This window comes from Anser cygnoides, chromosome 1, assembly GCF_040182565.1.
Source record: "Anser cygnoides isolate HZ-2024a breed goose chromosome 1, Taihu_goose_T2T_genome, whole genome shotgun sequence".
Taxonomy (NCBI): Eukaryota; Metazoa; Chordata; class Aves; order Anseriformes; family Anatidae; genus Anser; species Anser cygnoides.
The window spans coordinates 209,273,136-209,287,174 of NC_089873.1; the positions used below are offsets into that span (position 1 = coordinate 209,273,136).

The 14,039-nt window shown below is 47.3% G+C and overlaps 1 protein-coding gene across 5 annotated transcripts in view; it reads right to left on the reverse strand.

Moving 5' to 3' along the window:
* Nucleotides 1–14,039, reverse strand: part of MYO7A (myosin VIIA) — a 94,435-nt gene that overhangs the window by 34,649 nt on the left and 45,747 nt on the right. For 3 of the 5 annotated variants that reach the window (XM_048051049.2, XM_048051053.2, XM_066989996.1), the window contains 9 exons: nt 13,408–13,561; nt 12,812–12,888; nt 11,826–11,945; nt 10,958–11,100; nt 10,486–10,696; nt 9,854–9,989; nt 9,263–9,369; nt 7,085–7,141; nt 2,554–2,691 (listed from right to left, as the gene is read on the reverse strand). In XM_048051049.2, coding sequence (XP_047907006.1) covers nt 2,554–2,691; nt 7,085–7,141; nt 9,263–9,369; nt 9,854–9,989; nt 10,486–10,696; nt 10,958–11,100; nt 11,826–11,945; nt 12,812–12,888; nt 13,408–13,561 — 1,143 coding nt within the window. The remainder of the gene's footprint in view (nt 1–2,553; nt 2,692–7,084; nt 7,142–9,262; nt 9,370–9,853; nt 9,990–10,485; nt 10,697–10,957; nt 11,101–11,825; nt 11,946–12,811; nt 12,889–13,407; nt 13,562–14,039) is intronic. The other 2 variants (XM_048051056.2, XM_048051055.2) reach the window with 1 other exon arrangement.

The window sequence follows — 14,039 nt, forward strand, 5'->3', positions numbered from 1 at the left end:
GAGGCTCAGAAAAATCCCTGCTGGTGGCTTGGTGCCTCAGTGCAATGGGGAGGATCCTGGAGCCCCCGGGACACCCTCTTGCAGCCTGAAGTTGTCTGCTGGAAGCATCAGAACAGAGTTTAGCCCAAGTGTAAAATAAAGGCCCTCCCTTCAGCTGTCTAAAGTATGAGCACATGCAGATATGAGCATCTAAAATACATCATCTAAGTTCCCAGTCCTGACGGTAGCTTTTGGAGTAGGTCATAGCAGCCACTTTGAGAGGTCTGGAATGGAGTGAGACAGATCCTGATCCCAGGAGAAGATAACAGATGAGGGAGAAAAAGGCAGAAGGTAGCATCATCTGGGTTTGGACTCAAGCTGTCCTCGTCTAATGTGGGTACTGGGGGCTGGATAGGTGCAGAGGAAGGTGTTGTGCGTTCCTCTCTCCCTGCACCATGTTTGTGGGCTTGCAAATAAGCTCCCGATGCAAACATTTTTTATTTTTTTTTCCCAAAGTACATTTTAGAAGGAAGCAAAAGTTTTAGAATAACAGAAAGTAACAAACAGTCAGGACTTTCCACTGACCTTTCACTTCCCACTATACCATTTCCTATCACTATCAGTACGCTTTCCTTCATAGCCTGGGACAGAAAATGAACTCCCAGAAAAAGTTCTCTTTTGCAGTCGCCCTGCACAGCTCTGTGTCCCATTATGTGTGCTGTTTTTCCTTTGTTTTACTAAACCATGACAAAAAATGAATTTAGCAAAAAACCACATTTCATATTTTGTAGCACTACTGTCCCTTATGCAGTGTTCACTCATCCACTCATTGCTTTAACAGGGAGATTAATTTCTCTTTGTCTGATTCTTTCAAACTTCTAGCTGTTTTTTATCCCACTAAACGTCTTGTAAATAAATGGGGTGAACAGAATATTGTAGCTTAGAGCTTGTAAGAGCTGGTCAAATCCAGATTTGCTACGAAGGACGAAAAATGCCTGACTGAATGCCAGACATCCAGGTGTAAAAGCAGCTTGAAGCCGGGGCATCAGGAATAATTTGTTAATGTCTGTTCAAGATGTGCAGCTATCTTTCAATATCACCCACGTGCTAAAGCAAGGCTTTGGTTTGATCTCAGCTCAGATGATAATCTCAGCTCAGACATCTTGTTTCATATTAACCTGAAGTCTTCCTTTAATTTGCTGTTAACTGCCTTTTAATTTTCACCAAAACCAAGATAAGGAGACAACAAACTGCCTGGAGAGCCACCAAACTTTTCACCCCGTGCTATATTAGATTCACTGAAGAGCAAAAATAAGTCTCAACTGAACACTGTTTATATGTAACAGCTCTGAAATTTGATATTTTATGCTTTTATTTTTTTTTTCCACTCATTTGAGCTTTGCTAGCTAACAGTAGATAAAACTCCACCTCTGGCTAGATTACCCGCTCCTGAAGTACAAAGGCATGGGCAAAATGACTCACAGAAACAAACAGCTGAAATTATTATTAAATCAAGCCGTTCCTCCCCAAGAATTATCACTATCAAGAGCAGTGAGAGGCTAGCACGAGATTGCTGATAGCTCCAGGGTCCAATCCTGCAGGGGGGTGATCCTGAGGCTGGGGTTTTCAGCATCATCTCCCTTCCACCGAGTCACTGCACGAGAGGGCAGTGGTTCTGCAGCCACCTCCTTTCCTTTCATTTGCTCGTTAAAGTTTGCCCCCAGAGCGTTCATTGCTTTTGCAGCAAACACAATAAAAGCAGCGCTTTTAACTGGATGCCAATTATTTTTAAGTTTCTGAGCAATATGTATATATATTTTTTGCCTTCAGGCTTGCTGTAGCTGCATTTAAGAGTACTCTGAACGGTGGAGGGAATTGCTTGTTTGTTGTTCATCCGGACAAAATGTTGTAATAATCCTATCTGGCACAGTCTAACCTCCCTCCCCTGGGAATCACAGCTAAGTAATTCCTCTTACATTTCCTCTGTGTTATTTCCCTTTTCCTTTTTTTTTTCTTTATGATTTTTAACTATTCCTTCGCAATTGTTACAAAAACAAACAAAAATCAAACAACAACATCAAAATAAACAGTTGAAACGAATCTAATGGGTAAAACCAAATAAGGTCCCTCAGAAACAAAGGTTTTGCAGAAAACACCCACAGGAATGGGATCGTTTTTAGGGGACTGTCAAACTCTGCAATAGGGCCGGACACAGGGCCCTACAGCTGGTAGGGAGGCTGCCACCCCCTATAGAAATCAGATGCATTTCCTATAGGGGAAAGGGCTGCAGGGTGAATTCCTCGAGGTCATCCTTGGGAAGAAAGGCGGGGGAAGTATCTCCCCTATAAAAAAGTTTTGGGGTGCAAAGAAAGTGCCCAACTTTGCCAGCCTTTCCTCCACAAGCTTTGGTGACCCCTTTGCTTGCAGAAAGGGCCGTGGGTTTGTTTTCTAAGCACCCAGGGTCAATCCTGCCTCTCCCGATGCCCGAGGGACTTTTACCATTAACTCCTGTGGATAATTCTGCACAAAAAAAAAAAAAAAAAAAGCAACCAGGAGAGAAAATCAGGGACTCACCATGGGCTTCTTGTACTCATTGGGCTTGATACAGCGGACGAAAAAGGGCTGGCAGACACTGAGAGTCCTCATCAACAGCTCCAGGGACCGCTTGAACTGGCTGCTGAGCGTCGGCGAGCGCTTTCTCGTCTCCGCTCCCTGCAAAACGGCGGCAGAGCGGGCTCAGGAAATGGAAGGATAACAGAGCCTTTCCCCTCTGGCCGCGTCCCCGGCAGCCTCTGGCTGGAGGCGGGGAGCCGAGGCTTCAGGGCTGCGGTGGAGGATGCCCGAGGTGGCAGAGATGGGGAGAGGAGAGGGCTTGGGGCCACAGGGCACCTGGCTTTGTCCTCGGACTGCTCTGCTTGTGTTGCACGCACACTCTGTGATTTGCTCCAGGTGCCTCTACCCATTGAGGAAAAGTGCCATAATTTAATTGCTCCTGCTCGAGCCTCCCTGTGTGAGTCAGGTTCCCAAACGCCTCATGTAGGACATCAAAAATTTCTGTATTGCAGCCTGGGGCAAGGCATTTGCCCAGGGGTGCTCCACAGGAGATGCTTGGGCTTCCCCCTCCCTGTGCATCACAGCACAATGATGCTGACCTCGCTGTCCTTGTTCTTCATGTCTGACCCATCTTCTGCACCCTGGACCAGCCTCCAGAGGCTCCTGGAGGCAGAAAAACAAGCCAGGGGCATGTTTGCTGCAGGAGACCCTGTGATGGCTCCAGAAATTGCTGCTGAGGTCTATTTTCCCCAGTCTGTGCTACAGGGAAGATCTGAGTTTTGTCTGGAAAAGAAAATTAACTAGACCAAAGGATTTAGGGTGAAACTTTGGGATGATTTGGGGAGAGAGTTGTAACTCTCTCCAACTTGAAAATAGGACGCACTGTGACATGACCTGATGGCCAGAGATTTCCCAAAGGGAGGATTCCAGCAGGATTTCATGCACGTTTCCTCCGAACATCCTCTTCTTTGCAGGTGGTCAAGCCACGTGTGGAGCCACGAAGTCCCCATTTGCACTGACCTTGCTGCTCTGTTTCGCAAGGCGGCGAGTTTTATTTTGACCTCTTTTGCTAAAAACTTTCTGCTTCATCCTACAGCAGTCAGACAACATTCCCATACCCCATAAAGGAGGCATTTCCATAGCCCAGGTTGGACGCAGCGATAGGACAAACCCAGCCAGCACAAACACAAAATCGTCATGGAATTCCAACAAGGCAACGTGAGCAGAGAAAATCCAGCTCGTGCACACCAGAAAAACCTGGTCCTCTTGGCCAAGAGAGCTTGTGGGGCTATCGGTGATCTCTCCCAGCAAAATCCTCCCCTGAAGGACAAACTGTTAATGAATCTAAAGTAATTAATGGATGCAGCTGCTACCTGCAATGCACTGTAGAGCCTGGTGTTCACGTTTTGTCACGGATTTGTTGAGGAACGGGCTGTTTCAGCAAGAATCTTAGTTTGGATAGCGTTGATTAATTCTTTCTTACCACTTAGCTAATTCTGTGCAGGGGGGGTCACTTCTAAGCCATGAGGAAGGAGAGTCACAAGAAGCAGTGACAGACACAGGAGCGGGGCTGGAAGGTGGAAGCAGCTGCCTGTTTGTCAGGTTTGCAGGTTTGTGCTTGTCCGGGAGAGGTCATTTTTCAGCTGTGGTGGTAGAAAGGATGCAAAACTTCGTACCAGGGGCTCCTACATGGGAATGTGAGAGTGGTTTGCTCCCAGACTGCAGGTCCTGCCTTCCTGGTGCCTTGCAGTCCTTCCTTGCGTGCACCCAGCTCTGGTAAAATGGTGTCTTTTCCATCCTTACGCTGAGAGCCTTTTGATGGGAAGGGCAGGAGGGAAGGGACACTGGCCAGAAGTGTCTTCCTGGGCAGAATCTGGCCATGATTTGTCTCCTACCCATATCAGCAGAGAGGTCTCAGCTCCTCCTGGCCAGACTGCACCACCCCATCCATTTGCATGGACCTGGGAGGTGAATGGATGGCTCGTCCCCTCCATCCCTGGGCCTGATGCTTGCACACAGATCCCTTCACAGCAGGCACCAGCCCCGTGGGCACCAACCAGGCTCTCAGCTGTGCCATGAAACCTCAGGTGTGTTTTTACATCAGCCTCCTCCTGCATGGACACGATGCCAAGGCTGGAGCCAGCGTTCCTCCTGCCTCACCTGAGAATCACACCTCTTCCCTTATTTCAACAAAACGGCCAGAAAAAAGGAGCAGAACAGCCCGCCAACATGGCCTAATGAGGCACTGGAAACAGAGGTTTATAGAGACTGCAGCATTTTTGGGACACAGACTGTCTCTTCATCAGTGTACATACAGAGCCCGGGGAGGATGAGACCTGTGTATAATGGGGAAGGAGGAGCAGCAATCACAGGTGCTGTAACCTGGACTGGGACACTGAGTTATCGCTCAGCCTCAAAGGGCAAAAATAAAAATACAGAAGCAAAAGAGAAAAATAAGACAAAAAAAGAGAATTACAAGATTCACAGGGAAGCATCATCTCAGAAGAGAAGTTCAGAAAGACACGCAGCCCAGCATGAAATTCAGACATGCTCCAGTGCTGCTTCTTTTTGGCACCTCAGCCTAGCTTTAAAGATGCAGAGACGTGGCTGCTTGCAGTAGCATAAATACAAATATACAAAACACAAAAATACAAAAAGTCAAGGCAGGACATCAGCAGCAGGACACAAGGGGACATTCCCCTGGCACAGGGTGCCTGAGATCCCCAGTGGGGATCCCATCAGGACACGTCCCAACATCTCTGTGAGGCTGTAAAATCTCTAGGGACCTATTCTGACTCCTCCCTTGGATGTCTTGGACGCATTTAGGTACTGGTTTAGGGCTGGGAAAGCAAAAACCAGTTCAGCCCAGCTGCACCCTGTGTAGTCAGCGGATGAAGGTGGACTCTGGGCTATGGGACTTCTCCGCACCTCTTTAGGATTGTAAATGGTGGATTGCAGTCCTGATCCATGCCAACAGGACACCGTGCTTGTCAGCCTTTTTTTTCTGAAGTCTGAGGACACTGAAGCTTACTGCTTGCTGTGGGAAATGTCACTGGGGTGACCTCCAGATGAGCACTGACAGTTGAGGACTCATCACAGCAGGTTCTATGGTGGCATTTGGTGAAAAGACGGTCTCTGTCCCCAAGGATGTGCAGTCTGGAAAGTGCCTTGAGATACAAATCTGACACTGGATGTATAACAGTGCCAAGCGTCACTATTTTGGGCTAAATCCCTATTTTATACGACTCACTGATGGAACGTCTCCTTTGGCCTAGTGGTTCCACCCTTGCCTCAGTGCCTAACAAATACGACCAATTATTATTCATTAGAAAACTTACAAAACTTGAAGCTATATTATGAAAACAGTCATGACAAGAACAAGACTCTTAGAAATCATAAGCGTTACTTGTCCAATTTCCCTCTGTCTCCTGTTGTCATCAGAGAAAAAGACTGGCATGAGAATTTCTGGCAGATTTTGCACAATTCTCTCCTCCGCTTCATTTCACCGTGTCTTAATTCAGGAAGGATTTTCTTTTTTGGTGTGGGGCATTGCTACAATCCTAGAGCAAGGCCCAGTGAGATTCTGCTATCCAAACACCTCGCGGATGTGATATGGAGGGGAAGGAGTTCAGCTCTGGAACAAATGGCTTGGGGTTGTTTTGGGTCAGGTCGCCCTCATTGGAATTCCAAATCCAAGCACCCTGAGACAATGCAGAGGTAAGAAGGGTTGAAATTCAGCCCATGCAAAGATCTGAATTTAGAAAGCCAGGTCCCTCTCTAGCAGAATCCCTCGGCTACCAGGGGACTGTTGTGGCAATGTGGGCAGAGTCACAAAGCTAACAGCACAAAACCTTTAGCACACAAGTCTCTACCTTATGGCCAAACATCTAGCAAGAAAGGTTTGGAAAGCCATCAGAACCAGTCATGAGCTGAGGTGCAACAGAAAAGATGAAGAGAGGTGCCAAGAGCCTGTTGGGATGAGCATGCCAATGTTCAATATTAACTGCGCCTTTGAAGGCTCAGATTTGAGATCTCACAAGTCACGAAACACCCCGGAGACTGAAAGCATTTCCAAGCGACACAGAAATGCAATCCAAGAGTCACTCTTTGCACCAAAGCCATCAGATTTCTGTCCCCAAAAGTGCAAAACAGGGCTGGATTTGCAGCTGCTTCGAGGATTAATGTCCCACTGAAGCCAACGGTGGCAGCAAGATAAATTACATTCAAATTCCACACATGATCAATCTGAAGTTAATTAAAATGACCCAAATACCAGAATAACAAAAACAAAACTTTGTCTCGGGCTGGTTCTGATTTTATCCAAACCAAATTCCCATCATTACAAAACTCTTTTGAGTTGAATCTTACAAATAAATGGCACATACTTCTGTAGCTACACAACAAGCCCTAAAAATACTCTTCATCACGCCAATCACTTGAAATGGATCCTCTACAAATAACACAGGACGAGCAATAATCCAACATGAGAAAAGCACAGTCCTCACCAAGGAGAGGTGAATATGCAACAGAGAAACTCATTTATTCAGTTTACCTTTGGTGTGGGTGTGGGCGACTGGCCAAAAGTGCTGGATGCATAGCCACAGAGAAACTACGTGAAGCACAGGTAAAACAAAACAAAAAAAAAACATACAAAACAAAAACAAAACAACAAAACGAACAGAGACAGAGAAGAGCAAATAGTGAAAAGAAGGAATAACCGAAATGGGAGCCTGACTTTGTTAGTCCTGGAGGTTCAGCTGTTAAAACATCCCATGAACAAAATGTGCTAATTCTTGGATTTTTGGCCATCCCCCTCTTGGCTTTTCCCATCTCTCTCAAGATTCATATCCCTGAAGCTGAAGGAACCACCACTGTCCAGCTCTTACTTCTTGGAAACATCTCCTCTCTACCTTTTAACCTCACTAGCTATCCATCCAGGGTCAGCCAACCCCACTCCTCTCCCTTGCGCATCCCTGCTCTCCTTTGACTAGGTTAGAAGATACCAGCAAAACAAACAAATTTTCACAAAAATCCTAAAGAAATTGCTCCCTCCCCTCCTAATTTTGGTCAGATAGCTTCTACAGAAATGAAATTTTCACCGATGGGAAAGCACCCAAATCTGATCTTTTGTTTTTCCCTTGACCAATCTCTCATCTTCAATTTCCATCTCCCCTGCTCCTTCTACCTGTTCCCGGAGCAAGCAGTGCTGTCGGACCCTGCTGGCTGGTTCCTCGGGGGAACCATGGATAATTCCCACTGAATCTGTTGTTTTACCCGACACTGTTCAAAGCAATGTTGGTGGAAAACCGTGATAAAATCACCTTAGCCCTATGTCAGCTCCTACTTGTCTGAATGGTTTTGTTTTCATGGTGTTTAGGGATTTGTGCTCTCTCCTAACATGTTCATGCTAACACGGTGCATGATTAGGGGAGATGGGACAGAACCTTCACTCCTCTTCTGGTTCCATATCAGGCAGGTTACAAATCCCTCGTTCAGGTAAGAAAAGCAGAGATCATTAAAGCATCAAGGCACAGGGAGCACCATTCAGGACAGATTCTGAAGGTGCTTAATGACAGCACGGTGACTGGAAGTATAAGAGAAAAGGGTTATCCCCCAGAAGTGCTCTGATGTTTTAAAAGGTCTCAGTTCTGAGGTCCTATACAATGCCCAGGTGGACATCTTGATTTTGCGGCAAGATTTTGCCAAAGGACAGCTTGGTAGGAGTCCCCATGATGAGTTCTGCAAAATTACACAAACCTGAGAGCTCCCTCTCCTCAGTTCCCCAGAGTGCAACTCTGCTCTGCCCAAACAAGCAAGAAATCATTTCCAAGGTGAACTGCAAAGCTTGCGTCGAAAATAAAAAGCGGCGAGGAATAAGCAATAAAAAGCAAAGGGAATGGCATCACTGATGCTAAGGGATTTAGTGTCCGGTTCAAGGGGAACACCACATCTGGGGACAGCTCCAAACCCACTGGGATTGTCATAGAAATTGGTAGCTTGATGGGAGCTGATAGACCTCATCTCATTCCTAACAAAGTCAGAAGGATATTGATCATTCATTTCAAAGGGAGCAAGGCTGAGTGCCTAAGGGTTTTGAATAAGCCTTGCAAAAGTGCCTGTAGCCTATTTTAAGATTTTTTGGGGGAATTTAAATATTTCTTGTCCTTAACAGTCAAAGGAGCTCAGCACTTATATCTATTTGGCACTCCTGAAAGTCCCCAAGTCCCTTGGACCATCAGTGGCATTGGCTTAGAAACAGGGCTCCAATCACTAAAAAACTTGGTTGCTTTGGAAAATCTTATCCTAACATCATTTTAGTGCTGTATCTGAAGCTCCTTCAGAACACCTATTTGGTTTTCATTTCTCACTTTATTATATGCAGATCTGGAATATTATAATATATACATATGTAAGGGCTGGCTCTTTCTATAACATATGAGGGCTGGCTCTTTCTCTCTCAGATCTCTAATCACAAACCTTTTTGTTCTTGTCCCTATACAAGTAGTAGAAGAGCAACCACAGCAAGAAACAACATTTCACAAACTGAATGGTGTGAGTGTGGTTGTACCTGTGACACCCACCACATTCACATTTTTGGATTATTGGGTCATGGTAACAGGTTTGAAACACCCCAAAGAGCATCAGAGCAATCTGACCCTGTGCAATTTCTCCCCCCTTCCAGGAAACTCCTCCCTGTGAACAAAGATCTCCCGCCCTCTGCATGCATTACCATCGCCACATCTGCTTGGAAGATCTGCTTGATGAACTTGTTTTTTGAGGAATGAACCAGCTGAATGATGTCTCCGTGCAGCGTGTCCCTGTTTTTCTCCAAGAAACCTGGAGGAATAATGGGACAACACACAGGTCCATGACACAGGGCGACATGGCCAGTACGTGCCCTGCACACAGCCACCTGGTCACAGGTCTACTGGCTTCCCTTGGGGAGATAATGAGGGTCCCATGCAATCAGGATTGCAGGGACCCGGGAAATTTACCCAGGACCTGGGTAAATTTCATTAGGAAAAGCTGAACAGAAATGGTGGAGAGGGAAGAGAAAAACAGACCAAGAGGAGGAAGACAGAGGCTGGGTAATAAATGCATGTGGTGCAAAGCACTGCAATTCTGTCCAGGGGACACACAAGCAAAAGAGCATAAATTTCTGCAGCTCATGGGCACTGCTGAAAGACCAAGGGATTACAGCCAGAAATGGAGCACACTGACACTACTACGGGCTGCCATCCAGCTCTGCTCCATCACAGCAGCAGCTCACCTTCCCCCGAGCATCCCCTGAGACCTGCAGTGCCCAGGAGCCACCCCATACCTTTTGTTTCGTAGTAAACAATTCCAGCAAAGTGGTTAATACCAAACTGGGTTTCATAGTTGTTCTTTGGAGGTATATAGTTGGTGTTCAGCTTGTGCTGGGAGTTCAGCTTGTGTAGCATCGTGCCATCTGTCCCCTGTGCACACAGGAAAAGATCTGACGTTTAATCAGGGTTTGTCCCGTGATACTCATTTTCCAATCAATAATGCATTTCTTTTTTTTCCTCAGGGGGCAATGTGTATGTATTTTGACAAGAGAGGTGCTGGAGGGGATAACTCAAGTACAGAAAAACAAATATCTGTGGTGTGTTGTGCTGTATTCAAAATAGTCCAGAAGGAGTATATTTAACTTTTTCTTAAATTTTCAGTCAGAGGCTATTCTAGAGCCCCTTACAGGTGTATTATTCCATCAGAAACTCTAATTTCTTTTAAGCTTGACTGTGGTACTGATGGAGTAATAGGAACTACAAATAGGTAACCAACAGATGAACGTGTGATATATCAAATGTGTGTTATATCTTTGTTGGCTCCTGATTTGGAGCTGATCAGACCTCTCATAGGGGGGCAACATGCAAATATAAAGGGGGTAAAAATAGGGGAGTCACTGGAAAGAGGGCTGAGCCCAAAACACACCTTGGGGAACTTGCTCTCCTCGTCAATGAGGGAGATGATGTTCATGGGCTTGATGGCAATCATGTCCAAGGCATCCTGGTTATCAGTGAACTCAATGTGCTGCCAGTTGATGTGCTCCAGGTTGTACTCCTCCTGCTCCAGTTTGAAGACATGGCGCACAAAAAACTGCTGCAGGTTCTCATTTGCAAAGTTGATGCAAAGCTGCTCAAAACTGTGGAAGGAAGGACAAGGAAAGGTTGGTTTAGATCCACCATAATCTATCTTTCTCCGTCACTCTCCTGTGCTTGAAACAACGTCCTCAAACCTTGTCAACTACTCAGTAAGGTGGCTATAGGCTAAAAATTACCATAGTGGTCCAGCTAATCTGTTTTTCTTCCCCAAAACAATGTCACAGAAATTATACATGTATAGGGGTGAGCTTGGGGTGGTAAAGGAGGCTTAAGGCATATTTCTGCTTTTACAGGCTCCATACCTGTTCACAGTGAAGTTCTCAAAGCCAAAGATATCGAGGAGGCCGATGGATCTCCTGACACTTTTGAGTTCCTGGGAAGGAGGTCTGTAAATCGCGGCGTTGATCTTCTCCACGATCCACACAAAAAGCCGCCCATAAATTCCCTGCAATGTCCCGAAGATGGAGCTCACTGAGACAGGTTGGCAGTTTGCCCTGCTAGTCTGCAGCACCACTTCACCCACAGTGGCACAGCCTCCCCTAAAGCACTGGACAGCCCCCAGGGACACAATGACCACAGGATGGCTATGCCAGACTTTTGGAGTGGTTTAAAGCTGCCTGAGGCACTGTGTAGATCAAGGACAATGGACCTGAAAGCCTAGATTAAAGACAACTCAAAGCAAAATCCCAAAATTAGATTCTTCCCTATATGCTTCCTCTAAACCTTATTACCATGCTTTATTTATTGGTACAGTTTCACTTCTATACAAATGCCCAAATCCTGAAGTTCGGGTGTGGGTGTTGCAGGTGTTGAAAGAGCTGCTCTGATTTATAGTAGCTGAGGATCTAATTCTGGAGGTCAAGCTGGAACATCTTCCTGAAGCTGATGCAAAGTCACGTCATGACGCTGGCTCCTTTGACAGGTCACCTTTGAGTATGGACAGTCTCAAGTCCTGACTGCAAATCCCTTGAGGACCAGGCTATCTAGATTCATTCCATCTCAGCTCTTTGCACATCCCAGTGCCAACACAGATTTAAGGCCAGCTAGTGATTCTAGCTCACACAGACCCCATGCAAGACACTTTTCCCACGCAGTGGATGCTCTGGTCTCAAAACTGGCAGATTTCTTCATCACATCAACAGGGACAGAAGGGAATGCCCTAAGGTTTACCTTTACAAAAGCATCCCTCACATCCAGGGCTTGTTCCATGCTGAGAGGGGTGGACACGGTCTCACCCCTGGTGATTATCGTCCGGCTGGTGAGGCAGTTCATCACGTCCTGAGGGTCAACCTGGCAAAGGCACCACCAAACAAAACTGCTGATATTATAACACAAGAGGTCCTTACAACGGCCTGGGCTAGTAGCCTGGACATGAGTGGCTGGAAAAAAACTGTACGGACCCCCAGGGCTGGAGGTGAGTGGCTTTTCTTAGCTGTACAGGGAAAATAAATGATGTCACAGGCACTTTTGGAGAGACTAATTAATATACGTTTGTACAGTGTTCTACTACAGCAAGTGTTCTTTTGGCTTAGTGAGAGAAGTTAATGAGACATGCGGAGTGGAGATGAAAAAGCAAAGCCTGCAAAGCCCATCAGCACCATGTAGCTTTGCATCCTGGTGACCCCTTTTTGTACTCTTGAGGTCAGCCCAGGGAAACACCCAGCCCATAAAGTCCAAGAAAACAGCCTGCAAATGGCTAGGGTAACACTCTGGGACCAACAGAGCCCATCGTGGCAAGCTGGTGTCCCTAGGAAGCCCTGTCCCATGTCGGGGAGGACACTGAGGACTGCTCCAGCCACTTCATGGTGGTTTGGGTGAGGGTCATCTCACCTCACCTGATGCACACAGAGAGCTGGACGCCTCTGTCTCAGCTGCTGTAATGAGCTTCCTTTACATCAGCGAGAGAGACGGGCTGTTTTAGGGACTAAACTATTTTGGATGTCCTTTTTCAGATGAACAGTTCCTCTCCACTGGTGTGAAGGGAAGCTCAAAGGAAGCCAGCACAGGGCCAAGTACGACTTTGCCAGGCCTCTTCAGCCTCCTAGAGCTGGCAGGGCAGAGTGCCTGCCTCAGGTGAGGCTTTCCAAACCTTGCCCCAACCCTGGGAGCGTGGGGACAAGCCGAAAAGGGGACACCAACACTGCAGAGCCACTGACCTCCAGCAACGATGCCGCGGTGATCAGTGACGCCGACTGGACGACCTCGCAGGCATCCAGGTTGTCGTAGGTCCGGGCTGGGGGAAGAGAGGCACGGGGAAAGCGGTCAGCAAGGGAGGCAGCTCTGCGGGAGGTTGGTGGGCTGAGGAAAAGGGTTCCTCTGCCTTCGTTGCCTCCTCCTGGTGGCCAGGCAAAGTCTGGCCATCAGAAAGGAGAATTTCGTGTGGCTGCTGGCTGCACAGAACCTGCATTCTGCTCTGCAGGCCACCCTAAATGACTTATGGGGTGAAAATATTTCTAGCAAGTGCTTTAGGCTTCTGTTTTCCAGAGAGGCTTTTATATCAACATGGCACTTCTGACGACAGAGAGGCCTGGTACCTTTACAAAGGCCTACCCGATCACCCAGACCCTTCTCAAATGCCCCATTAGTCTCTCCTGGCTCTACTGAATGGCCCCTGGCCATATTCAACCTCCCTTAGCCCAGCATCGTGGCAGGTGGTATGGATACAGCCCCTAAGCTTGGCTCCTTCTCCCCATGGAAAATAAGGAGAAAAAAGCAATATCTTTGAACATATCTTTGGGTTTTGTCCTCTTACCTTCGTACTGCAGGTTCCCCATGTGTAGGATGGCAGCCAGCAGCTTGGAGATCTCCCAGTTCTCCGTGTCGGTGAACATAAGGACCTTCATGGCAGAGCGGATGTTGGCGTACTCCTTGCTGTCATCCCTGCCGTCGCAGGTCGTGCAGTTACCCTGGGGAGGCAAGGAGGCCGCAGGGTGCGCGGGGTGAAGCCGAGTGTGTCTGGCAGAGATGGGGTGACCCTAAGCTCTCAGGGCTTTGCTGAATTCCCCCCTAATTCCGCAGGTGTTTTGTGTAAGGAATAAATAAGCAAAAGATGATGAACTTGTGCGTCTGGCTCTGCCCTTTGGTACTCAGCCTTGTGACCTGCACTGCCCTGCTGTCCTGAGCCATCCTGTGTCTGTCTACAACCACAGCATGGTTTGAGTTGGAATTAAGGGACATCCAGCTCCAATCCCTGCTATGGTCAGGGCCCCCTGCCCCCAGTCCAGGCTGCCCCCAGCCCCACCCAGCCTGGCCTTGGGCACTGCCAGGGCTGGGGCACCCCCAGCTCCTCTGGGCAGCCTGGGCCAGGGCCTCAGCACCCTCAGAGGCAAGAATTTCTTCCTTATCTTCAGTCTAAACCTGCCCTCTCATAGTTTAAAACCATTA